A 24,724-nucleotide genomic window follows, 5' to 3' on the forward strand; every position below is an offset into this window, starting at 1 on the left:
GGAGACATGAAGAAAATGTGTGTGTGCATGGGCGTATATATAGGGATATTAGTTCGTGGTGTGTGTGTTCGGTTTATTAGTAAGTGCAGCACGCAGGAAATCGCAACACGACGCGTGCAAGTTGGCGATTGCGTCCGCGTTTGCTGCTGTAGCGTTATTTTTCTTTCTCTCTCCCTGTGTGTGTACTGCAAACACTCCATGTGCAGCGCTATACTTCCACAGCCAGCAAATGCAACGCCTCAGCTTCTCCCTAGCTGCGCGGCAGGCACAGCGCAGCATTGCAGCGTACGTGCTGCGGTTCACAGCGGCGTCGCACGACAGTGTCGCGTGCGAAGAATGCAGCCCCCAGCCAATCAAAGGAGACAGGGAGAGGTACACACTGTACAACAGCCACAGACGCGTCGTGTTGGACATGATGGAGGAGCAGTTGATGATTGCGGCAGTTGCAGCTCACCGCTCACTGTACGACCCCTCACACTCAAAGTACAAAGACACCGAGCTGCGAAGTGCCATCTGGCAAGAGATCGCCAAGGACCTGAGCATGGAAGGTTTGCCACTTGAATTTCACGTTGTTTTCATGGAGAATGTCGTCCGTTGCAAAGGCAGCAAACTTGGAAAGTTTGCGAAGTTTGGCAAAAACTTTCGTTATCACTTGCATGCGGTCTAGTGTGAAATGCTAAACGAGGCGGAAAACACTTGTCTGCGTGGTAAAGTCGACTGAAGTTGTTAGCGCGCTGTGTGTCAGGCAAAACTCTTTCTGACAGACTTGAAAGTTTCAAGGGAAGTAACTGCAGTGAACTGTGCGCAGTCCCAAGTGGAGCGTGGGAAGAGTTACGCCGTACTAATTCGAATACATTTTGAACGAAATCTCACACATATATTAGGTCTTACTTCAATTTGATGCCCATCCGTTATTTAGAAGCATTAAAAGTTTGTTTTCTTCTTTTTTTTCCTCCCTGTCAGTTGATGCGTGCAAGGCAAAGTGGAGGACTCTAAGAGACGGTTTCACAAGAGCTTTACGTCAACAGAAAGAATGCAAGAACGGAGCATCAACTAAATCAAAAAAGCCTTGGCGATACCAGAATGAAATGGAATTTCTAATGCCATTTATCAGCCCTAGAGAGTACGTGAAGCTAAATATCTAATACTTCCAAAAGTTTCTAGGTTTTGTGTGTGTGTGTGAATGATTTGTACACATTTAGAAGGGTTTGTGAATGCAGATAATCATTTGCATAACGGTTTTAGGTAGCAGCCTTGATAAGTTCTAAAAACAAATTTACATAGACAACTCATCCTGATCTATATTATAGCACTGTAAAGGAATCTAGCACAGTATACATGCTAGATCATTTTACAAAGTACTACTATGAGAAAAGGATCAATAGATCAAAGGTATTAAGAATAAAATAATTGAATGTTTTATACGAAATCATCAGTTACCATCAAAGAGAGAAGTTATATTTTTTTTTATCTATGTGTTTGTGTGTGTCTGATGTTCTTTTTTCTACCCTCATTAGGTCACGTGCCAATTTAGTGGAAAAAGATGGTGATGAAGATCATGAGATAACAGGGCAAACCCAGTCACCAACAAACTGCAGTGGCTGTAATGATGGTGACATTGATGATGATGAATCTACCAGGCATTCTTCTGGTTCAATCACCACCACAACCACTACACCACAGCTTATATCCAAGTTTGAAGTCACAGCATCTCATGGTGGAAATCTTTCAGAGATGAAAAGAAAACCTGATACTCCCAGTCCTGACCTGTTTGTGGATTATCTAAAGTATAGAAGACTGGATGTGGATCTACTGCTGAAAGAGCATGAACTAGCATCATCCATTAAAAGAGATAATGTCTGTAGTTGCAAGCATCAGGAGAGGGAAGAAGATCCAGTGGAGGCATTTTTCTTCAGCATGGGCCAGAGTGTGAAAAGACTGCCTTTTCATTTGCAAGCCCGAGTGAAAATGAAAGTTTGCCAAGCTGTCACAGATGCAGAATTAGAGTGTCTAGATACAGCTTCTGTGTAGTGTTATCTTCTGATGTAGATTGTTAATTGTACTGTTTATAGGCAAAAGAGCTTGACTTGAAGGGGTGTTTAGGGCACAGGAGATGCAAATCATCAGCATGTTGAGCTGTTACTATGACTGTGAGTGACTTTATTCTTAGTTGCACAGCAAGCTGTCTGTGTCACTTATTTAAGATAAAGTATCTGACGTTTTTGAATTGTGAATTACTGCTTATAAATGTGGTTCATATAGTAATATCTGCTATGCAGATTGTTAATGTTTTTAATGTTTATTTTGTAATTGTTTATGATCCCACTTGAACAAGAATCAAAAGAGCATATCATCAATGACTACTTTCTTGTTTCTGGCCAGTTCCACTTAAACATTGCATGAAACTTGCATTAGGCTCGAGGCATCTTTTAATTAATGTACAGGGTAATAATTAAAGTACTATTTTCAACAGTACGTTTTTTTTTCACTTTTTGATGTTACATCTTTACATTTCTGCTTTATAACTTTATGTTAGTATAGATTATTTGCAGAATAAACATATCCAAATCAGTTAATTTTGGATAGCAAATTTTATTTTCACATACATGTGGTGATATTAATGTTTCAGTTATTGCCTTTATTGAGCCTGTGACCAGTGTGTAGAATAGTCACATTGCATTTTACAGTATCACACATTTATGTCATTATGGTCTGTTAGCTTATTTATCCAATTGTTAATGTCACAATATAATGAGGTCAGTTTTGTCAATGGCATATAGGCTTATCTTTTCCTGGTTGTGCTTACTTGCAGTCAACTGGACAGTAGGAGTCCTCTGTGTAACTTTAATTTCTATAGAAACACCTCAGCACTGTGGACAGTAACAAAATGTAGAATTCTTTATCAACATTTATGCTTTCAGTGAAAGCTTTCACTTGATTATTTCAGTAATTTTATGAAGTGCCTTATTGGGTCTTTTTCCTGACATTTTTTTGGATGTGCCTAAGCAACTATTTTTGGAAAATTTGTCTTCCTATGACTTGTGCTATATGAACAAATCCTAAAATGCATGTATTCCCTCAAATAAGGAGCATGGTAGTGATACACTTAACCACGAGTTTATTTTTGAAAAATTTACTGTAGACACATTAAATTCTGGATTTAACCTTCTGGTTATTAAGCTTTTAACCTTACCAGAATATATAAATCAACTTACTCTTGTGCTTGCTAAACACTGAATTAGATGAATATTCTAGTATTTGATATTTGTTTAGTCTCTTAAAAAACATGAAAGTAATATCAAAATATCAATAACTTTTATCTTCTTGTAATTTTTGCAGCTCTCAAAGACTGATCTCAAAGATTGCATTTCTTGCCTAGTCAGTAATTCGTTGAAGGTACTAATGAATAATGTTCATTTTGGTGTACTTTTATACACCAAAATTATGTGAAAATATTTTAAGGTAAATATAAGAGAGTGACTGGAACTGTTGAATGTTTTCAGCATACATAAGCTTTGCAGTTGAAAAATTGCACTCTTCAATGTATTTTTCTTAGATAATCCTGCATATATCAGAGACAATCCTTATTTTGCAGTGGGGTGGGTGGGGGAAGAGTTGTGACCAAAAGCCTAAGTCACTGCCAAAAATGTCATTTGAGTAAGCTGCAGAACCTCAAGGGAACATTATTTTCAGGTACATTGTTTTAATGATACCTTGAAAATGAAGGGCTCTGTAGTTGCTGAAATGTCATAATTTTTTTTAACCCATTTTCCAGGGTTCTGTTTCTTTTGTATCGATTAAGTTAGAAGCACTCAAATTGCAGGTGAAATTATCAAATATTTTTATTACTCATAGTATGTTTCAAAACTTGCTGTTATCTTGCAGAGTGCTTATGACAAATGGACCAAAGTATATTGTTAAAAGCAAATGAAATAAATTGAAGACTGAACAGTTTAACATTTGATTTATTTCTTTTGAGTATTATTTGAAGGAGCACCATCCTTGCTTGATATTTCCATACTGCATGATGCTAACATCCGAAATCCAGCAGAAGGTCAGGTAAAATACTATCCAAAACTATCAGACCAGCTGCCGTAGTTTTCAAACCTCTGAAAAGCACCAATGAATCACACATACATGCATGCATACATAATCATATGTATGAGTGTCCAGTCAACAAAAACTAGGATTCCATGAACAAAAAGCTCCTTCTTTAAACAAAATCTGATAACTGACACTTTTCTTGATTCGAAATGAAATTTCTATGTAGCAAAAAAAACTTTCATAAAAAGGCTCCCTGTCAAGAAGGCAATTTACCAAAATAACAGTTACAGTGTACATAAACTCACCCAGCACTAAGATCAAGGTACCATTAGAAATCCACTTTAATGTTCTAGGGCAGGAGCACAGCTGTGCTAAGGTAATTCCACAGCACAAACTTGACCAGTTCTGAAGCAAAAATGTAACAAATACTGATTTTTCATATGATTAAAAACAATTTAATAATAACTGCAATGAAGTTTTACCTGTGACTCTTAAGAACATCCTTATGCAGGAAAACATGCACACAGCATGTAGTCACTTAATAAATACTAAATTTTGAAGAAGATTCACACAGATGAATTATTTCATTTTCATTACTTATTTTGCTGGGATTCTAAGAATCACTTTTATGTTGCACATCCAAACTTACGTGAAACACTGACCACACCTGCATTTATCATCGTAAATCTTACTGACAGCAGAAAATAAGAAACAACTTAAGTGAGGTGGTTATTCTACATAACTAGCAATGAAGGTGAGATAGAAACTTTAAAGAAGCCTGAGTCAAGTCACGCTCCACTGTGCACCATGTGCGCAAAGGAAACTACTGAAACCACTTGTGATGCGAACACAGAATTCTTTAAACAGCTTTGCTCTACCGTGGATCTTAAAAGTGAATGAAGGAAATTTATATAATACTTACTGCATGTGTAACTCCCCATTTTGTCCTTAGGCCAACTGAAAGAAGTTCTTCCATTCTGTCAACACATGTACGCAAACATAAGAACTTTTCATTAACATCCTGCAATTATAAATGCTGAGAAAGAAATCATGTATGCTCACATGTCTTGAGTGCTCTGCACTACCCGGCGCCTTGTGGCATGGCCAAACTGCTCCACTTCCCACAGCCAGTTTTCAGGTTCTAATGTTTGGACTCTGGCTTCTCTCTGAGGTTTGGTGCTGGTAGCTTTATGACACCATACCCTCCCATGGCTGCCTGAAATATTACACAATAAGAACCGATCTATTACAAAGCTTAGTGCATTCCCTGGCCTCAGTCTGCATAGTCTGTTGATAAAATATTAGTAACCGCAGGCAGCTTGACTCTATTTGGAAATATCTCAAAATTAACAAAATTTCTGAAACAGTTTTTAAAGACAAATTTGAAAATTGTATGAAATATATATGTGTGTATATTTAACTCATTAAAGTTTACTCAAGATATAAAGCATTAAAAAAAAGAGAACCCCACATATACTCAGCAGGTAAGCAAAAAACTCTGAACTTGGTAACTGAACACTTTACCTTTCAATTTTCAGTACAGGATGATTAAATGACATAAAATATAAACATGGTATAAGCTATATCTACAGATAATCGTTGCAATGAAGTTTACTACTTTACTACTGATGACATTAAAAGTATTGCATTTTTAGTGAGGATGATGGAATACCAATGGTAACAACACAAATTTTGAAGTTTCTTAGTTTTTTTTCGTTACCTGGACCCACTCCAAGATACTGCTGTCCAGTCCAGTAAGCAATGTTGTGCAGACAGTAGTTATCCTGGTGCAAAAGGAGAACATTTGATTTACTTATTTAAAATGATTATGAGGAAAAAAAAAAAAACTTTTCTCAATGCCTTTGGCTGAGTGGATTTCTGTGGGAGCTTGGAGGAACTACTGCACTGAGATTGTATAAAGTTTCTATTTTCCCATCGAAAAAAAAACAACCTCCTCCCTCCAACAAAAACAGACAGAAGACACAGATAAAGCAGAAATTAAAAATATATCAAATGTAAAACAATAACATATACTCACACATGCTGTGAGTGAAATTATTAAAGTCCACTGACCTTTAATATTATCACCTAAACTTTCTATTACATTTTAAAGAAAATGTACACTTGACAAAGATTACTGTTACCACCAAGCAAACTTTTTGATTTACATTTTTTGCGAAGTTGGATACTTCATACTGCTCAAAGCCTTTCTCCTTAAGAATCTGAAAAGGTAAAATATACAATTATGCTTAAGACAGAAAAACTGCAACCAGGAAGTAATAGGCCATATGATTTTAATTTGATTTACAGAGTTAGATTTTATGGACACACACTATATAACCATGTATAATGCCATTGAACCAATCTGTGACAGAATATCTTTCCTACCTCAACGGCAGCCAGATACATATCTGCAACCTCATCACTGTCAGGTAAACCTGCAGTAGTAATAAGTGCAAAAAATTTAGAGAACCATGCACAGTTAATCTTTTATATCCTCCAAGTCTTAGGAGTTCATAGCTATGTGAGAAATTATATATATACATCAATACATAGGAAGGTTTTATCTTGGGTGTTTTATAGATGTTATAACATACCATCGCAACCACTCACATCCACCATCTATCTATCTCCTCTTTGTGCACATCCACCATACAACCAAGAAAACCCTACATGAGACAAAAAATATAATTTATGAAAAAGCACCAATCGGTGTCTAATTAATACCCTTGACAAGTGCCCAAGCATACAAGCACATCAGATCCAAACAATAAAAAGTTTTACGCCCCAGTGATACATCTGTTTTGCTATCACAGTGACTTAGACAAGTAAGGTTTCTGGTCAGTCCAGAGGTTAAGCTACCCTTTGCTTGCACCTTCCTTTATTCAGCGCTGACCACCACAGCTGGTAATTATTTTGGCAGATTTTCTCCCTGTCTTACAGGAAGCCTAGACCCTGTTTTTGTTGCTTCCAATAAGCTTTAAATCGGCATTCCCATGATCTTCCCATGGGATGAAATGGAAGGTGTTGACTGGCCCCTCTCCTCCAGTGGCCAAGTTTCATACCCTCACCACTTTGACCATTCCCACTAGCCACTAACATTCCAGTAGAAACTCAACCAGCCGTGCCTGTTGGTGGTTAAGTGTTAATTACCTTAACCTTATAGAAAACTAGTTTTCTACGTACTAAGATGATTTAAAATGTTTACAAGAACAGTCACAAAACTAAGTTCAGAGTTTCAAACAATTTGACAATCTTACAGCCATCCTGATCGAGCTTTCCAATGAAAATGTTGCCTCATATGATTTATGATTTTGGGAAAAACCCAGCAAATTTTAAGTTCATGCTATGCCTCACCTTAACCATATGTGCACACATACATACACATCCATACACAACTTACATTGAAAAAAAAACATCTTGATGTTTTAAATATACTTACTCTTTGTCCAGCAGTAACCTCTTTAAAAAGCTGCGTACCTCTTTCTAAAGTAAGCTGGTAAAGAGAAATGTGGCAACCACAAAGATCTGTCATCTGAAATATGCATATCCAAACATGTTCAGAGAGATAAATAATGAGCGTAGATAATGCTCTGAGGGGCTTAATAAGAAATAAGCATTTTTATGCAAAATGAGATTTCAAGACAAATTTGTCAGTCAATAAATATTTATAGACAATGTTTAAAAAAAAAAAACCATCAAGATCAAAGCTATGTATGTGAATCAATACTATTTATAATGTCAAAATTAATAAATAAAATCATGATCAAGAAAAAAAAGTGATAATGTGACATGATGAAGAGCACACTGGATGACAATGAAGCAGAAGAAAGGCAATAAACAGGCTCATTTGCTTAAAAACTGATTATTTTCAACAACTGGCTGATGACCTGCTTTAACTCCTTCTGCCAATGTTTTAAAGTATGTCCAGGGAAAACCAAAGATCATGTCAACTGAAACATGTCCAGAAAATATCTGCACAGCTTCTTTTAAACACCTGCAACAACCATACAAAGTAACTTATTTTCAGCTAGTAAAGACAGTTATTATGCCTATATTTCTTAGTGCTGAGGTAAATATCAATCTAAAAATAAAACCTATTAGAAATCTAGATAGAGAGGGGAGGGTGTCCATCAAATGAAGCTAAGCCTCTTCATGCAAGTGTACCTTAGACTGTCTGATGATGTATGATCTCTTCCCAAGATTTTTAACGCATCATCATTAAGAGTCTGGAACAGCACCACAAATCTTTTCCTTTAAATAAATATCACAAATATTATATATGTGTGTGTTTCTGATAAAAATTTATTACTTTCAACGAAATGACAGCACACATTGATTGTAATAATAACTGAATTTGTCAAGCACATTCTCCTATATGGATGCAAGCTCACCATGCTGCACATTAAAAACTACAAATGAACTGACAGTTCACAAAAGAAACAGAAGTGTCAGCAAACAGATGATGTCATGACAAAAACATAAAACTATATGTATAGATGAAAAACAGAGAAGTAAGCAGAACAGTACTTTTGATTTTATAAGATATCCTTTAAAGAGATGGGTTCTGAGGCTGGATTCAAAGTTTTTGAATGAAGACACAGTTTGAAAAGAAATGGAAAGAAAATTCCAAGCATTAGAGCATGAAAGGAAAAAAAAGCATGTGCTGAATTTCTACAATGTGATGCATGGCCAGAGAGGAGGCAACAAAAACAGACTGAAGAAACTGACTTGAATGAAAAGGTGTCAGTAGCTTAGATATGCTGAGGCAAGGCTGTGAAGACAAAAGTTAGCACAGTGTAATGATTTTGTGAATCAATGTGAGCACTGACTGGCAGCCAGTGAAGCAGAGGAGGGGTGCAGCATGGAAGACAATATGAGTGGCATTAATTTGAGCCTTTTGAAATTTGTCCAGTGACAGTTAGGGAAATCAACGAGTTGAATTAATCTAGAAAAGACAACACAAAAGCTAAGTATTTTGGTGACAGAAACTGACAAGAAGGGTTGAATGTGATTCTGCAATGCTCATGGAAGATGGACTTACAGGCTGTATTGATGTGATATTCAAAGAATGTTAAATTAACTAGAATATTAAATACATTATTAACTAGCTAGCATGCTAAGTATTACCTAGCTGCTTAAATATTAATTAAACAAATCCCTTTGCAATATCTAACCTGGACCCCAATAGATGCTCTGTTTATTCCAGCATGCTTGAATTCTCTGTAAAGAAAAAAACAAATTCCATCTGAAGATATCAATATCAACATTTATTATATAAGTGAGTGTTGTGCCTACTTTACTGGAGATATCTTTTGCAATAACAGTGATCTGAAAGAAACAAAAGAGCTTGTAAATATTTTTTTTCTAATTTCTTGGCTTGTATTATATTTTACTCTCATTATTTGCTTTAATGAATTCCTGACTAGAGCAAAAGCATAAAAAAATACCTACAGGAGTTTTTGTGTCTCAAGATTTGTTGGGTTGATTTCCATGCTAATCTCCGTCTCTGGCTGCATGCTTGCAATACTAGCCAGCTTGTCTAGTACTGATTCCAGAGTCTTTGGTTCAGCCAAGCTTGGTGTGCCTATCAACACAAACATGTCAAGGTATGTGATGAGCTGCAATCACTCAGATCACAATGGGCAATGGCCACGGTATAGGAAGAAATCATATATCACACAGGCATCAGTGCATACATCACCATGTGTCAGCTGTCGCACAGACCAATGAGACGAAGAAATATAGATCATCATGATAGCTATCATACCAGTTAAGCCAGGGGATAGGTGGGAATGTTAAGACAAAAAAAACAAAACAAAGAACATGAGTAGATACAAAATATGTATGCACATGTGCGCACTTTCAACCTACCCTTTAACTCCTTAAATCAGTAAAATCATAAGAGCTGTTAGAACAGAACTGAACATATGATCAAAATTACCTCCACCAAAGAATACAGACGTGATTGTATTGATGCAGCTCTCTTGGACCAAAGTCTGTGTCTCCTTGATGAGACATCTTTTCATCCTTTCATGATCCACAGTATTGCTATACAAACAAATAAACAACAAAAAATATTAAAATATTTTTCGTTGTATGCCAAGAATGCAGTGCATTTGAGGATTAAAAGCTTTTGAAGAAATATTGTACCAACATGAAATAAGCAAGAATAAGCAATGAGATGAACGATAACTCACCATATATATTTGTTAAAATTACAGTAGGTGCATCTTTTTTGGCAGAATGGCCACTGAAAAATTCAAAAGCAGGTTCAACAATTTAATATATGGCAATTCCAAACTATAGGAGTTTATCTTGCATGGTCTGAAGGAGAAGGAAAGTACTAAAGGATCATACTCTTTTCTGCATACTCTTTATATTTCTTCACATGACACTTGCACTAACTCTGTGTGTATATATAGACACATGTGTGTGTGTTTCTAATAAAATCATATTACTTTCAACAATGTAAAACATGTTAATGATAATAATAATTGAATCTGTAAAGTGCATAATGCAGTTATGTACACATACACAAAACACCCTATCCTAAAGGGATAACGTACCATTAATTCCTGCAAATTCTTAAATGACGGCCTGTAGCTTTATAAGAGATTATATATAGTACTTACATGTACATACACAGCAGCCTTGTCTACATCTGATACTGGTGTCACAAAGGGCGTTATGGATTTCTGGTCACAAGAAGGGCTTACGGTTGAAAAATATTTTACAGCCTGGCTAAAATGTCTCCTCAGCACACCCCCAGACATCCTGAAAATTTCATTAAAATGCCACATTTGATTAAAAAAATATACAGGTGCATCTTTATGCTGTTGCCTATTTCAGATAAACAAATCCTAATGAAATTAACTTTCTCAGCAACAGCAGCAGATGTACACTATGACTCTTCATGTTTCATCTACTTTCTTCAGCACTTTTTTTTTTTTAATTCCTTCTTGCATGATTTATCCGATATATGTTATCTGCATAAAAAACTAAATCACTTCAAAATGTTTGATTAGTTTAGAAGAGGCCAGAACGAGAGAGAGAGTGAGAAGACTAGAAGATAAAACTACAAGTATAGACGTTTCACAGGGTTTTTACTTTTGTTGTCTGTAACAGGTGCATTATTGCTGCATTCTGAATAGACAAACTCATGCACACCACCACCAATTTTAATGTCTCCTAGGTTTCAGAGGGCATTTTCACCACGAAATACAATCAATTTTTCAAAAACCATTCTGCACATCCCAGTTATTTATACATGAATAGATTCAAAATAGTCACATTAGCTGCATATATGTTTCGTCTAGTTTTTCGCCCGTCAAATCAGGGTTATCTATTGCATGATCTGAGACCTCTGTATCAGTATCACATTTTCTAACAAGGGCTGGATCTTTAAAAAAGCATAACTAATGCTTCTTCTGTTACTGTCGTAAATAAAGATTTCTTATAACACAAACGTACATCTACCTATAGGATTTCAACCAAACTCCGAAACCACAGACTTGCCGAAACTTAATTTATTTATTTGACGAAGATCTTTTACAGCGATTAGTAATATGTATGTTTCTTAGTAAAGTCTTTATTGAGATCTTCCTTTGCTGCTAAGCACACCCGTAGTGTTTCATTATCAAGCCTTTGTCTTTTTACTCTTCATGATGCCGTATGGTCGGAAAGGACCACTAACGTAATGTCGGTGATTAATGGAACACCGACTGCAGGGGACAGCACTCCGAAGAGCTCATGCTTGGAGTTCTGTTTACATTATGGCGGCCGTTTCAGACAACCAGCAATTTGCAAGGTTTAGTGAAGACAATGAAGAAAAAGACTGCGAAGAGAAAAGGGCAACGCATGATCACTTCAAAGAAATAGATGAAGTGAGGGGACTAATTAATTCTCTTAAAGATGTGTGGAATGATTTGCGCAGGTCGGAGATGGCCTGCGAGCGGTTTACAAGTAAGTGGATGTGTTATTGCTATTTATCTGTAGTTGTTTAACAGCGTAACTAGCTACGTGTGGACGTAAAAACACCGGGAATTATTTTGACAAGGGAAGGGTTATTTAATGAAATAAATCTGCACATTTTTCTTCTGATTGAGTAGTAATAATACTTAAAGGATACATTTTAAGCATTTATAAGTGCAGACGATAGACACAGCATAGAGAGAACACAAAATATGTTCTTTTAAGAGCAGGTGAAGAACATAAGCTAAGCACAGTCTGTGATATTTGTCTGAATATTTATTAGTGTGAATGTTGTATTTATCACTATGTGGTGCCAATTCAGGTATTGTGGATGATTATCAAGAGCAGCCTCACCTCATCGATCAATATCTAGGTATTATTATTATTCATTGTTTCAGTATTACTCTTCATTTATTTGTACACTGTTATTTTATTGCCATTTAACCAGTATTGTTAGAAATTCAAATTGTATAACTCTAAAATAAACAGATTGTATATACTTCATACTGTAACATTTTACAATTGAAAAGTTTTCTAGTACAAGTGAAGCTAGAAAATGAAAGAGTAGGTTTGTACTTAGTATGTCATATCTATGCAATTTTTGGTTATTTAGTACATATACTCTATTGTTTGAGATTAAATCTTATATTTTAACCAATTTCTATCAGAGGAACTTTTGAGGAAGCTATTGACAATTGCCAAAGACCCTTCATCTTCAAAACAGCTGTCAAGGGAGGCTTTCAAGTACATGTATCTGCTAACCAAGGTTAGTAAATGGTTGTGCACATAAAATAATATATATTTAAACTTTTCTTGCATAACATAACAAGACATACTTTTTCAGATGGTTTTAACATTAAAAAAGTTGCCACTCTTTTCTTGATTGTACAATAAAATTTGAATGTCATGATAATCTGGTTAGACACATGTAACACGCACTTTCATGGAATGAGATCGAGATGAACTTTGGACAGTTTGAAGAATGTAGTCTAACAAGTCAACTTTGATTGGCTGGCAGATGCGAGGCTTCAAGATTGTGACACGTTTGTTACCTCATGAAGTATCAGACATGGAACCTGTCTTAGCACTCATTGAATGTCAAGATCCAACTGATGTAGAGGTATTTCTGTACATTGCTTACTACTGATAAGCACACCTTTCTCCCCAGAATATCACATACTTCTAACAGAAGCATACTAATAACTTAAGCCCAATTATTTTGCATTGAAATAGATTTTGTTTAGTTCTTTATTAGTTCATTTCTTCACAATAAAACAGAAGATGAAACTGTTTAACAACTCTAATTTTGGTCAGTAAAATTTTAAAAATCTGTATAAACTTTTAAAAGACATTTTCCTGATGGCAAAAGCCTCAAATACAATTTTGTTTGGAATGTCATTATGTTCCCACTTCCTCTGTTCATTTACACCCTGAGCTCAGTGGTTAACTAAATTTCTTTTTCAGATAAATGCTATTTTGAATTCATTTTTGTAGGCCTGGCAGACACGCTACATGCTGTTGGTTTGGTTGTCAATTGTCTGCATGATTCCATTTGACTTACATCGACTAGACAGTAATCTTCAGACTGGTGATGGGTACACAAAGCCCCCAGTGATGGAGCGAATCTTGAGAATTTCACAGGTAACCACTCAGCAACCTTTGGTAAATTATGGATTTCTTAAGCTACTGCATGAACACAGATGGAAGCTGCCACAGCTCTCCATCCTCCACCATCCCCATCCATTTCAATAAGAAAGAGAAAAAGAAAACACTGACATGTTTAGGTTTAAGTGACAAAGTGCTAACTTTGTTGATACTCATGGGCAATTCTAACTTGGGAAGTGTGCTGTTACAAAAAAAAAAAAAAAAGACCCATACAATGTCTAATTGTTAGTTACAAGACAAGAATAATGTAAATGGTGCATTATAACAAAACACACAAAAAAAACCCATGCAGTCTTACATATAAAACCAGGGCTTCTGCTAAGGCTAAATTCTTTGGGGTCCCAGGGACCCCTTCTTCAGATTTTTAAGGGGTCCCTGTTCTTTGCCCAAATTTGAAGGGGACCCCATTGACGAAAATTGAAGGGGTCCTCTGAACTTTTAATGCGTACTGTACGCAATTTTTTGCGTAAGCAGAAGCCCTGTAAAACCATTTGAAAATCTACTATAACACACCCATATGCTCACACAACCAACAATTCATCTAAGATTGAGCAGCTGAACTGAGGATACAAAAGATTTTAAGTGCCTTTTCTGTATACAGGCATAGCATAATATTTGTCTGAACTCAAATGAAACAAATTCTTCTGCTATTGCATGTTCTAGTATGGAAAAAATGCTGGCAGTTTTTCTAATGATTTTATTGTCACAAAAAGAAGCCAAGTCCCTTTGTTTGACACCAGTTATCACAGAAAGGTACACAAGAGTTCAAACTTCCTGTCATGGACAGACAAACTATGAAACCAGCATATGCAGGAGAAAGATAAAAGCCTTTCAATGAATAAATAATTAAAACGACTGAAGACTGCTGTGCCAACTTAAAATCTACTCAGTTTTCAAAGCAGGTACACTTGACCACGCTTAACAGTATGTTCAGTGCTTGCAAAAGCCTTGCATCCCATTTAAGCTAGCAATCAAAAAACAGTGCCTAGGTACCTGAAGAAGTCAATAATCAACAAGTTTATTGTGTGTCATGCTGAAGACAACAGCTCATTTTAAAGTCTATGCTTATATTATATATGCTTATAATTTTTTTGTCTGATCTACATTTCATTCCAAAAAATTCTCATCATATCATTGTATAAAATTTGATAAGGCATTTCCATAATCTTGCTTATGCCCTGCAACAATGCAGTTAACAATGTTAACAATGCAGTATCATCTAAGAATTTGAAGATTGCCATTCTCATCGGTACTTCAGTCTGTATACATAATATCCACTAGTGGTGATAGCAACCCTGTGGCAATCCAGTGCTTCAGCAACAGCCATTTACAAAAACTCTCTGCTGTCTGCAACTAAAAAAAAAAAAAATGTGATGTCCACAAAACCAGTTGATATTTAAAATTAAACTCAGATATCAGTCTCAATGCTAAAAAGTAAGATTGTTCATTGGTCAGGCCTGACCAGTTGGGAGTGGACAGCTGGAATCAAGGTAGATAGTCAGGATGATGCCAAATAGTCATGTCATGTGGCAAGTATTCAAAGAAAGGAATTTTACTGTCAAAAAAGATATTTTGAAAGCATACATAAATGGCTGATCATTAAACCTGTGCACTTTTTCAGACGTATCTAAAGGTAAATGATAAGTGTCGTGATGCAGCAGCATACTTAATGTCGAGGTTTTTGACACGGCCTGATGTCAAAAAAGAATGCCTGCCAGAGATGATTGACTGGAATCTCAAAATCATTTGCACATCAGATGGTGAGCATGTATGACTGCCTCTTTTCCTCTATCCTTTTTTTTTTTCACCAACCGCTCACGCTTTATATAGTGCAGTAATAGGATCTGCTTATTAAATCGTTTTATACTAACTGAAGTTTTAATGGCATATGTGCTATGTCTGGACAAGATGCTTCAGCCATAACTTTCTACTGGCATATATATTATTATTCTGGATATTTTGCTTTTGCTTTTGGCAAGGAATAGGGTGAGCTTAAGAGATGTGCACATCAAGCAAAATGCTAAAAAAAATTGTGTAAGCAATTACGATTTTACAGATTGTCTTGATGGTTGTTCCAGTGGAGACTATGAAGGGTTTGAACTGCATTGTAGGATCTCTTGCAACACTGGCTCTTCTATTCAAGCAAGGGAAGCGAGAAGATTTGCTTCCATATGGTTTGTACTTATTTGCTTCCATGTAGTCTGTACTTATTTGCTTCCATATTATCCGTACTTATTTGCACCTCTCTTTGTTTGTTTTTTTTTTCTTTCTTTCTCTTTTATTGGGACTTCTGTTAGGTGCATCAGAAAGTGTAATATTTAATGCTTGCAGAATATTGTTCTATTCATTCCTTGCTCTTCATGATTGGTATTTCTAACTACCATAATTGCATCACAATGTATTTGCAGCATCTGTTGTACTAAATAAAGTAGCTTCGTGCAACTTTATGGAGCGCAATAACTCTCTTTTGAGAAAAACCACAGCAAAACTTATCCAGAGGATAGGACTTATCTTTCTGAAGCAGAGAATAGCAGCTTGGAGGTGAGATGTGAATTTGTTGAGTATTGTACATGTACTAGCAATGGGGACTTACATTCAAGAATTGTAAACAAAGTGTGTCCCTACAGTTAATTTGAATTTTTATTGATATAATTGGAATTTCTATTAATAGTTTTGTATTTTATTCGACATATATGAGTTTTAAGTACCATCTTTAAAGCATTATTTCTTCTCCCATAGGTATCAGCGGGGAAGCAGATCTTTGATTGATAGTTTAGGAGGACCAGGGGCTCTAAAGACAGCTGGCATTGTCGGTGGTTTGTCTGGTTCTTGTGATGGCCATGGAGAAGACCAAGATGAAGAGTTTGAAGTTCCAGAAGAGTCAGAAGAGGTCATCGGTATGAGTTTTACATGATGTCATGTCATGATGTTATATCACAGTGTAATAAATGTAATAAATTAAGTAAAATCAAATATAGATTAATTCCATATTTCTGCATGGAACTGAGAATACAATAGGAGGTCCTAATGTATGTGTGATAAGGTGTAGGTGTGCATGTGTGTTGAATGTTTTGTATGGGTATGTGTGTCTGCCCATTATGTTGTACATAAATATGCTTATATTATGGTTGTATGTGTGGTTGGATTTGTGAACAAAAGAAAAATTTCTGTCTTGAACTTCCAATAAAGTTTGATTTGATTTTGATGCAGAGTTTTTTAAATTAATTGTCCATGCTATATTATTGTGCAAAAATACAAAAATTTTCCTTTGGTAAAGCAGCAGTATTTGATAGATTTTCTTCAAAGCTGTACATTAACATTTTCTAGAAAGGTCAATGCATTTACATTGATAAAGAAAAACGGTAGACATATTTGGAGCCATGTTAACTTGGCACTATGAAATATAATTTTTGTCTCTACCACATGTTCATTTCTTTTATTTCAACAAATTTATTATGTTTTATTGTTTTTAACTGCCTCACAATTTTGGCACCAGATAGTTTCATTTTTTTCAGGACAGCTGCTTGGATGTTTGAAAGACAAAGACACAATAGTGAGATGGTCAGCAGCTAAAGGGTTAGTCCAGACATCAGAATCCCTTTCCTGATTTAATATACCCATATGTGTATATATGCACACGTGTGCTCTTTCTGAAATGAAAAAAATGTCTGAGTTGACATACATTTCATTTATTTATATTTTTGTGAAAACTTAATAGAATTATTAGCTTGGGAAATAAAGAAACTCTAAATAGTCTGGACAAACTTGTGTTGTATCGAAGAAAATTCCATCTAGAGTGTTCTTTGTTGGGAAATTTAGGTCTTTCAGTGTGTGTAATAAGATGCTATTACTGTACTCTATATATATATATGCTATCAGAGTGTAGTTGGTAGTATTATTGATGTTTGCTTGTGTGTGCTGAGGACTGAGTGTGAGAATATGCAGAATAGGTAGATTAAGTGAGGTAGCTCTAACAAAGCCAGCTCTATTGTGAGTCAAAGTCTTGAGCTAGCAGATATAATCAGGAAGCAGAGCCTGGCCACCAAGGTTAGTGTGTTCAATCAAAAACATCCTTTGTACTCCTACTCCTTTGAATTCAGCTGCATATTTATCCACCTTACATACAGAACTGATCATTTTAGATTTAGTATGGATTGTGATAAGTGGAAGTGTGATTGACACTGTATTTTAATGACCATCTCTGGTGGCTTTTTATTTCTGCAATGATGAATAAAGTGTTGTCATTGTCATAGCAACTTTCTAATAATTTTCTTAGTGTTGGTCGAGTCACAGGACGACTACCTAAAGAGCTGGCAGATGACGTGGTTGGCTCAGTTCTGGAGCTGTTTAGTTACCAAGAGACTGATGGAGCATGGCATGGAGGTGAGTGAATTTAGAAATTTTATCATAAACCTAAATACAGTAAGAATGGCAAGCTGTATAGACATTTGCATGCATTATCTCCTGTACTTATCAGAATTTATCAGTGTTGTACTCATATATGAAGTTATTGGAAGTTTACCACTTATTGCCCAGTTAATAAAAATTAACCTGAGTCATGCTTTGAATACATCTTTTCAGCAAAGCTCTTCTGCTATAAGTTTTGCCATACTGCCTTAAAGTTTAAATTGCTTTTTTTTCCAGGGTGTTTGACTTTAGCTGAACTTGGAAGGAGAGGGCTTTTGCTTCCCCAGAGACTGGCAGATGGTGAGTCTTTTTAACATATTCACAGCCTATGAATGCTTATTGAATTGCTCCTCTTTTTTATGAACAGAATATTTACTATATTTTGATCATTTTTTTTTATAGGCTTTGTAAATAACTGAGACTTTCTTTGGTTGTGGAACAATAGTGCATAAGTTATATTATTATAGATGTTATTATTATTTGCTTATTTAAGAAAAATATAAGGAATGTTTTGTTTTGCATACAACATATACATGCTTTTAATAATGCAAGGTTCTTCAGTAGAATTTTTAAGGTTGAAATTAGTAATTGGTTGCTAGTAATAGTTGCTCATTTTATTTATTGGCTGGTGTGCGGGGTGCCTTACTTTTAACAGTGGTGCCAGTAGTCTTGAAAGCTCTACTGTATGATGAGAGGAGGGGGAGCTACTCAGTAGGATCACATGTGCGTGATGCAGCCTGTTATGTGTGCTGGGCATTTGCCAGAGCTTATGACCCAAAGGAAATCGTTCCTTATGTGAACAAAATTGCAAAGTGAGTATGCTCATTTTCAAGAATGTTACAATATTTCAATCAGTAGCTAAAGTAGGGGAAATTGTATTCAAATCATGGACAAATCATAATTTTCCAGTTCTGAAAAGCAGGGGCTGCTTGCCTTGTTGGCAGAAGAGTTCTTCTTTAAGAAGAGATAAAAATTAAATATAAAATAATGTGATATGGTAAAGTCGTCTCCTCTGTTGAAGTATCAGCTGTCATTTATGTAAATGCTGTGCTTGGGTGACAGTTTTTAAAATATGTAAAAGCATAATCTTTTTGTGATGTATTGTAATATAAAACCTGGCCCGTGCAGTGCCCTTGTGATAGTGTCTCTCTTTGACCGAGAAGTGAATGTAAGAAGGGCAGCTGCAGCAGCATTTCAAGAAAATGTTGGGCGACAGGTAAGATTGAAACAAGCATCCCCTTTTTCATTGTCATTCATGATCAGATTGTTGTCTCTTCAGAATTTATAAGCTTTTTGACAGAAGTTTGTAATGTCAAATGAGTATATCAACATTCATGCAGCCTTACTTAATTGTCCTACACTCTCCCTTACTCACATGCACAAACACATCTCTATCAAGAGAATTATTGTAGATTTAACACTTGGAATTTGTTTGTTTTTGATCCAGGGAACCTTTCCTTATGGCATAGATATATTAACCACAGTTGATTACTATGCTGTAGGAATTTGTAGCCACTGCTATCTGGATCTTAGGTGAGTACATACAGCTTTTAGTATCTTTGAAATAGATTGTTGTCATTTGGAAAATCAGGTTTTTTGAAAATGTTAATCACTTCTTACATTTTGAATTTTTTCACAAACATACACTTATTTAGAATCCTGTGTAATGATTCATTGTTATAACACTCATCATTTTGAGGATAGAATTTTGTTACATTCCACGCGTAGCTTATTCGTGTATACAGATGCTTATGAACAAGTAGCATACACCCTTTTTCTCAAGTACAGCTGTTCTTTTTCTCTTGTTCACAGCATGTTTGTGGCTCAGTTTGAAGAATACACTATTCATCTCATAGATCACTTAGTTCAAGTCAAAGTTAGCCACTGGGACAGGTGAGTACAGAATGTAGCACATTGCTAAAAGATTACCACTTTGATTATCTTTACCCAAGGTATGCATGCTTTTCAGGTATGACCTTCACCTTTAAAAGAGTATGAAAATGTTAGTGTTGATTACAAAACATTGTTTAATTATTTTTTATTATGAACCCTCTAATGGCCACTATTTATAAAACACAAACCATTTATCTCAACATTTTGAAATTTCTTGACTTTTATACTTAGTGGTGGATTATTTATCCTTGTAAATATTTTGCCTGAAACAAATAATCTTTTGAGTAGTCACTCATATTTTTTTTCTTTCAAAAGTCGCATGCGCATTTTAACTGCAAAAGCCCTCCACAAGCTGACATCTATGGCTCCAGACTACATGGCAAATGCAGGTAAATATATCTCTAATACATGTGATACTTTTTTATACCAACTTTTCTAGTTGTTTAATTTTCTCTATTGTTGCTGTGAAAGAGAAATGGGTGGGCTAGATTTTTCCACATGGTTTATCTCTGACATGGTTTATAACAGAAAAACATTTGCAAAAGGACTGTGTTCCTTTAACCTTTGAAACAAAGGAAACCTCTTTAATTCAGAAAGTGCACAGAAATAAAAATGCTTTTAAAAACATGTAAATACTTTGTTATTAATCCTGGAAAATGCCAAACTGAAGCAAACTTCAGATACTTATCTTTTTCATCCATGTCAATTCTTTCTGAAAATAGTTTCTGTATAAAAAGGAAATAAGGATGTCTAATATGTATATAGATATCTATTATTTATAGATATATAGAAGATATAAATAAATAACAATATTGTGACTATCTTTGAATGTGCTTTTCTATTTTTGTAGGAACTTTAAAGTGATAACATTAATGTTTCACACTTGGTTTTGCAGTGCTTCCAGCCTTGTTGCCTATGACAACAGGTATTGACCTGTTCCAGCGACATGGCTCTATCATTGCTATTGCAGAGATTACCAATGCTCTCTTTCATATCCAGCAAAAAATAAACAAGTAAGACAGTTCAAATCTGTGAGTGCTGAACTTGTTCCATAATTTAGGACAGATAGTGTAGTCTTAGGTACCACATAATGCAGGAGGAGATGATGAGAAAAAAGATGCTAAACTTTTATTCAGTAATTTGATCTGCATTTCATTGCCATTTATTTGCAGAGGGGTGGAGTTTGTCTTGAACCCTGAGACTTTGAATGGGCTAAAGGAGATTGCCAGGAAGATCCATGTCTCCAAGTTACTGAGAGGACATGGAGGGGAGCTGATGAGAAAGGCTGGTGAGTCCTGAAAACTACTCTGCTGTAGCATCAGAAAGATAACTGTTATGTTTTATTTGTATCCGTAATATTTGTAAAGCATCTGTCTCTAGAGCTGTTATGATATTTTTTAGATATGGGAGCAGATAAAGCAACAATGCAAATCATTTTGCCATGTCATTCTTCTGACGTCACTATGCAGAAAGTTTTTTCACATTATCCACTCTAAACACTGTTCCAGTCTGTTGGCTGATAGAAAAGTTGTCAGCTTCCAAACTACCATTCCATGAAGATCCAATCATTGGTAAAGTATTAATATTATAAGATTATACTCCATAGTCAATATACTTTGTATGTCCATGGTCAATACTTCATCAGATTCTTGTATAAGTCTATTTATGTGATCCATTTATATTCCTATGCACATCAGATCTATTTTATTTTTGTGGTTTTGTTTCTTTTTAGCCTCTTTGTTAAATATGTTCATGGATTTGCACCTGTGCTGTTTACATTTTGTATATACATGTTTATTTATTCAGGTGCAAATAGAAACATTTTTACCTCATATCTATGCACATTTATGACTTGATCACATCTATTTGTGCACTTTGAAGGAACATTTCTACATTTTGATTATGGTGTGAACAGATTTGTGGCAGGAATTGCTTGAAGACTGCTTGTCTCACACTGAGCCAGAAGTACAGGTACAGTTTCTCCACTTTCTTTTAGCCCAGACATCTTCGTTTTGTTTTCGAACAGTATTTTTAAACAGAAGAATGTTGATAGTAAACTTTTGATCTGGCTAAGAGGTCAGCATATATGTTTTTTATAGGCAATGGCAGTGTCTGCAATTCCAGCCTTCTGCACAGAATACTTTATTCAAGAAAATGGAACGGTAAAGCCTAAAAAACAAGGTGAAGTGTGATTATAATTCTATCATATTAGATAGCGATGATAAGAATTCTCATGAAAATTACAGATCTCCAGAGAAATAACTTATCATAAAAAGTTACAACAATACGTTCTGATGCATTTACATATTTTAGCACCCCTAACACATAGTAACTCGAATTCATTACACCTGACATCATGACTACATTTCTTTAGTTTTTCATTGTTCCTTTTCTTGTGTTAGGTTATTTTTCACTTTCTTATGAATGTAAGAGATGGTGCTACCATTACATGGTCATATAAGGTGCTTTAAAAGATTGTTTCAGAACCCAGGATCATTTCTTAACTTTAGAGCGTTGATTTCAAATCATAACAATAATAATAAATGAAAAATGTACTTTGCCTTGTGTTGCAGATATAATCATCAAAAACTATCTGTCACAATTAAACGCTTCATTAGAACAGACCAGGTAACGGATTTTTTCTTTTTTTTGCCAAACAGCTTCTTTTTGTCTATGAGATAGCCATTCCCTCCCTGTCGCCTGTCAACCAAACAAACCAGCAAACAAGCCAACAATCCACTCACAATCCATTATTATCATCACCACCACCACCATTGCTATCATCATTTGGAGCCATCAATCTGGGAGAGATTACATTTATAATATGAAAAAGTGTTTCTTGCACTTGTTGCAGAATGGGATTCAGCCTTGCACTTGGTGCTCTGCCCCTTTCCATGCTAAAAGGCTGCTTAATGGATGTTATCAATGGCTTGATAGCTAGCACCAAAATCAGAGACAAAGAAGAGAAAATGGCAGAGGCTAGAAGAGATGCTGTGAAGGCTTTGGCCAGGTAAAGATGATTATAGAGCCTAGTGCATGAACATAATTTCACACTCTTAACACAAATATCATTTATTAAAAAAAATACTGACTTAAAGTAAAGACATTTAGATATCAAATAGAAGCAGGAAGGTTTGTGATTGTTGTTGCTTTTGGGGTCATTTTTAGAAAAAATTATAGAATAGTTTTCAGGGCTTCTGCTTACGCAAAAATTTGCGTACAGTACGCATTAAAAGTTCGGAGGACCCCTTCAATTTTCATCAATGGGGTCCCAGGGGACCCCTTCAAATTTGGGCGAAGTACAGATACAAAATTGGGTAAGTGTAGTGTCTAACATAGTAGCCCAATCTATTGTTGTCGTCTGCTACAAGGTAAGAGTTACTTTCCTTGCACTGAGTTTTTTTTTCCCTTACCGGGAAGAGTTCCATTAACCTATTTCCAAGATGTTGACAGCATAGTTAAAATCATCGTCAGAAACGAAAGAAAGTACAGTGAGCATAAGCTCATCACAGATGCTTGCACACTCTTCATGGCACAGAAATCTCGCCGTTTCTGACTAGACATTACAGTGCTTTGTGTGCTTGAAAGGCAGTTGAACAAAGTATGTTGATTTGTTGATTTTTTTTTTTTCACATTGTAAAGGGACCCCTTAGAGTTCGCCTGGGACCCCTTAAAAATCTGAAGAAGGGGTCCCTGGGACCTCAAAGAATTTAGCCTTAGCAGAAGCCCTGGTTTTTAAAATGGCCATTGTTCTGATTGGCATGATATGCTGCTTATACATTTTATGAATTATATGTATTTAGTTAGAATATTGCTTAGTGATGTAATACAGATAATGCTAAATTTATAGGCTTTATGCATTGTCTGTAGATCATGTCATTGGTGACAAGGACTCTGGAAATCCCTTAAGCAGTCTCTCTTATTTTCTTGCAGTGTGTGCAAGACAGTTGGTGTCAAAAAAGCTGGCAGCCCTCAGTATACCATTTGTGAGAACAACATCAATGAGATCTATGCAGCACTGCAAACAGCCATGACAGACTACACAATGGATAGCAGAGGTGATGTGGGATCTTGGTGAGTGGATTGTATGTTACCCAAGAGTCGTGATGGATTACAGAAGGGATAGCAGGAATGTCATGGATCTTGGTCAGTCCTTTTTTATTGACCAGACAGCCATGACTGAAAACACAATAGATAGCAAGGGTGATGATTCTGGTCAGTAATTTGCATAAAGGCTGATCTTTGTCATATAATCCTGCATAGTATTGTTCACCTTGAAGTATAGCAAATATGCGATGCTAGCTAAATATAGCAGAGATGCAGTTGCGCTGATTTCAGACAACTGTTTTTTGTTTCTGCAAATCAAGGTAATTAAGCTGCTGTGTGGTTTGGGTTTGCCCCCTTTTGTGCTTGCCTTCAGCCTTGTGCTGCTTGTCATCTGAAAACATGACTGATTTTTTTTTTAATATGGCACTGTCTCCTAATAAGAGCACTATGATCCACCATCAGATACATCTTTTGTATTCATTTCAAACTGATAGTACAAATACATTAATGTTCTCAAGCAGAACAGAAAACAATTGTTTGATATTGTATCAGTGCACAGGTGAAGGGCACTTTTTTTTTTTACAAAAAATACATGTATGCAGATTGTTGGCTGACGTCACAAAAAGGGATAAACCCACAGTTGCATTTAAAAATGTTTTGTTGCTATCCACCTTCATATAGAAGCATGTGTTTT

General features: G+C 35.6%; 3 protein-coding genes across 3 annotated transcripts in view; 2 read left to right on the plus strand and 1 right to left on the minus strand.

Moving 5' to 3' along the window:
- On the plus strand, positions 1 to 3,953 carry LOC112564336 (transcription factor Adf-1-like). Its single transcript, XM_025239063.1, has 3 exons — positions 1 to 548; positions 964 to 1,123; positions 1,518 to 3,953. The coding sequence occupies exons 1-3, from the start codon at positions 230 to 232 to the stop codon at positions 2,029 to 2,031; spliced, it is 993 nt and encodes a 330-aa protein (XP_025094848.1). The 5' UTR covers positions 1 to 229; the 3' UTR covers positions 2,032 to 3,953.
- On the minus strand, positions 3,946 to 11,805 carry LOC112564326 (radical S-adenosyl methionine domain-containing protein 1, mitochondrial-like). Its single transcript, XM_025239055.1, is given in 17 exon segments — positions 3,946 to 4,109; positions 4,350 to 4,449; positions 4,967 to 5,021; positions 5,107 to 5,260; positions 5,765 to 5,828; positions 6,213 to 6,266; positions 6,433 to 6,481; positions 7,485 to 7,579; positions 7,935 to 7,979; positions 7,981 to 8,041; positions 8,212 to 8,273; positions 9,222 to 9,267; positions 9,499 to 9,631; positions 9,989 to 10,095; positions 10,245 to 10,297; positions 10,680 to 10,821; positions 11,668 to 11,805. Coding segments are annotated over 17 exon segments (1,242 nt in total). The 5' UTR covers positions 11,682 to 11,805; the 3' UTR covers positions 3,946 to 4,101.
- LOC112564317 (tubulin-specific chaperone D-like) overlaps positions 11,730 to 24,724 on the plus strand; it is a 19,105-nt gene continuing 6,110 nt past the window's right edge. Inside the window, exons 1-25 of the mRNA XM_025239042.1 lie at positions 11,730 to 12,009; positions 12,341 to 12,391; positions 12,687 to 12,784; positions 13,037 to 13,138; positions 13,513 to 13,659; positions 15,305 to 15,443; positions 15,762 to 15,857; positions 16,092 to 16,224; positions 16,423 to 16,580; positions 17,199 to 17,259; positions 17,960 to 18,066; positions 18,328 to 18,390; positions 18,746 to 18,902; positions 19,219 to 19,306; positions 19,538 to 19,623; positions 19,903 to 19,983; positions 20,299 to 20,372; positions 20,879 to 20,996; positions 21,156 to 21,271; positions 21,492 to 21,554; positions 21,899 to 21,954; positions 22,083 to 22,164; positions 22,557 to 22,611; positions 22,838 to 22,993; positions 23,917 to 24,057. Coding sequence (XP_025094827.1) covers positions 11,757 to 12,009; positions 12,341 to 12,391; positions 12,687 to 12,784; positions 13,037 to 13,138; positions 13,513 to 13,659; positions 15,305 to 15,443; positions 15,762 to 15,857; positions 16,092 to 16,224; positions 16,423 to 16,580; positions 17,199 to 17,259; positions 17,960 to 18,066; positions 18,328 to 18,390; positions 18,746 to 18,902; positions 19,219 to 19,306; positions 19,538 to 19,623; positions 19,903 to 19,983; positions 20,299 to 20,372; positions 20,879 to 20,996; positions 21,156 to 21,271; positions 21,492 to 21,554; positions 21,899 to 21,954; positions 22,083 to 22,164; positions 22,557 to 22,611; positions 22,838 to 22,993; positions 23,917 to 24,057 — 2,681 coding nt within the window. The 5' untranslated portion in view covers positions 11,730 to 11,756. The remainder of the gene's footprint in view (positions 12,010 to 12,340; positions 12,392 to 12,686; positions 12,785 to 13,036; positions 13,139 to 13,512; positions 13,660 to 15,304; positions 15,444 to 15,761; positions 15,858 to 16,091; positions 16,225 to 16,422; positions 16,581 to 17,198; positions 17,260 to 17,959; positions 18,067 to 18,327; positions 18,391 to 18,745; positions 18,903 to 19,218; positions 19,307 to 19,537; positions 19,624 to 19,902; positions 19,984 to 20,298; positions 20,373 to 20,878; positions 20,997 to 21,155; positions 21,272 to 21,491; positions 21,555 to 21,898; positions 21,955 to 22,082; positions 22,165 to 22,556; positions 22,612 to 22,837; positions 22,994 to 23,916; positions 24,058 to 24,724) is intronic.

This window comes from Pomacea canaliculata, linkage group LG1 (assembly GCF_003073045.1).
Source record: "Pomacea canaliculata isolate SZHN2017 linkage group LG1, ASM307304v1, whole genome shotgun sequence".
Taxonomy (NCBI): Eukaryota; Metazoa; Mollusca; class Gastropoda; order Architaenioglossa; family Ampullariidae; genus Pomacea; species Pomacea canaliculata.

Bases quoted from the DNA above. Each gene is read 5' to 3' on its own strand.
- LOC112564336 (XM_025239063.1), top strand. From the start codon at position 230: ATGCAACGCCTCAGCTTCTCCCTAGCTGCGCGGCAGGCACAGCGCAGC. The intron at 549-963 runs GTTTGCCACTTG...CCTCCCTGTCAG, and splicing joins CAAGGACCTGAGCATGGAAG to TTGATGCGTGCAAGGCAAAG. The intron at 1,124-1,517 runs GTACGTGAAGCT...TACCCTCATTAG, and splicing joins CCATTTATCAGCCCTAGAGA to GTCACGTGCCAATTTAGTGG.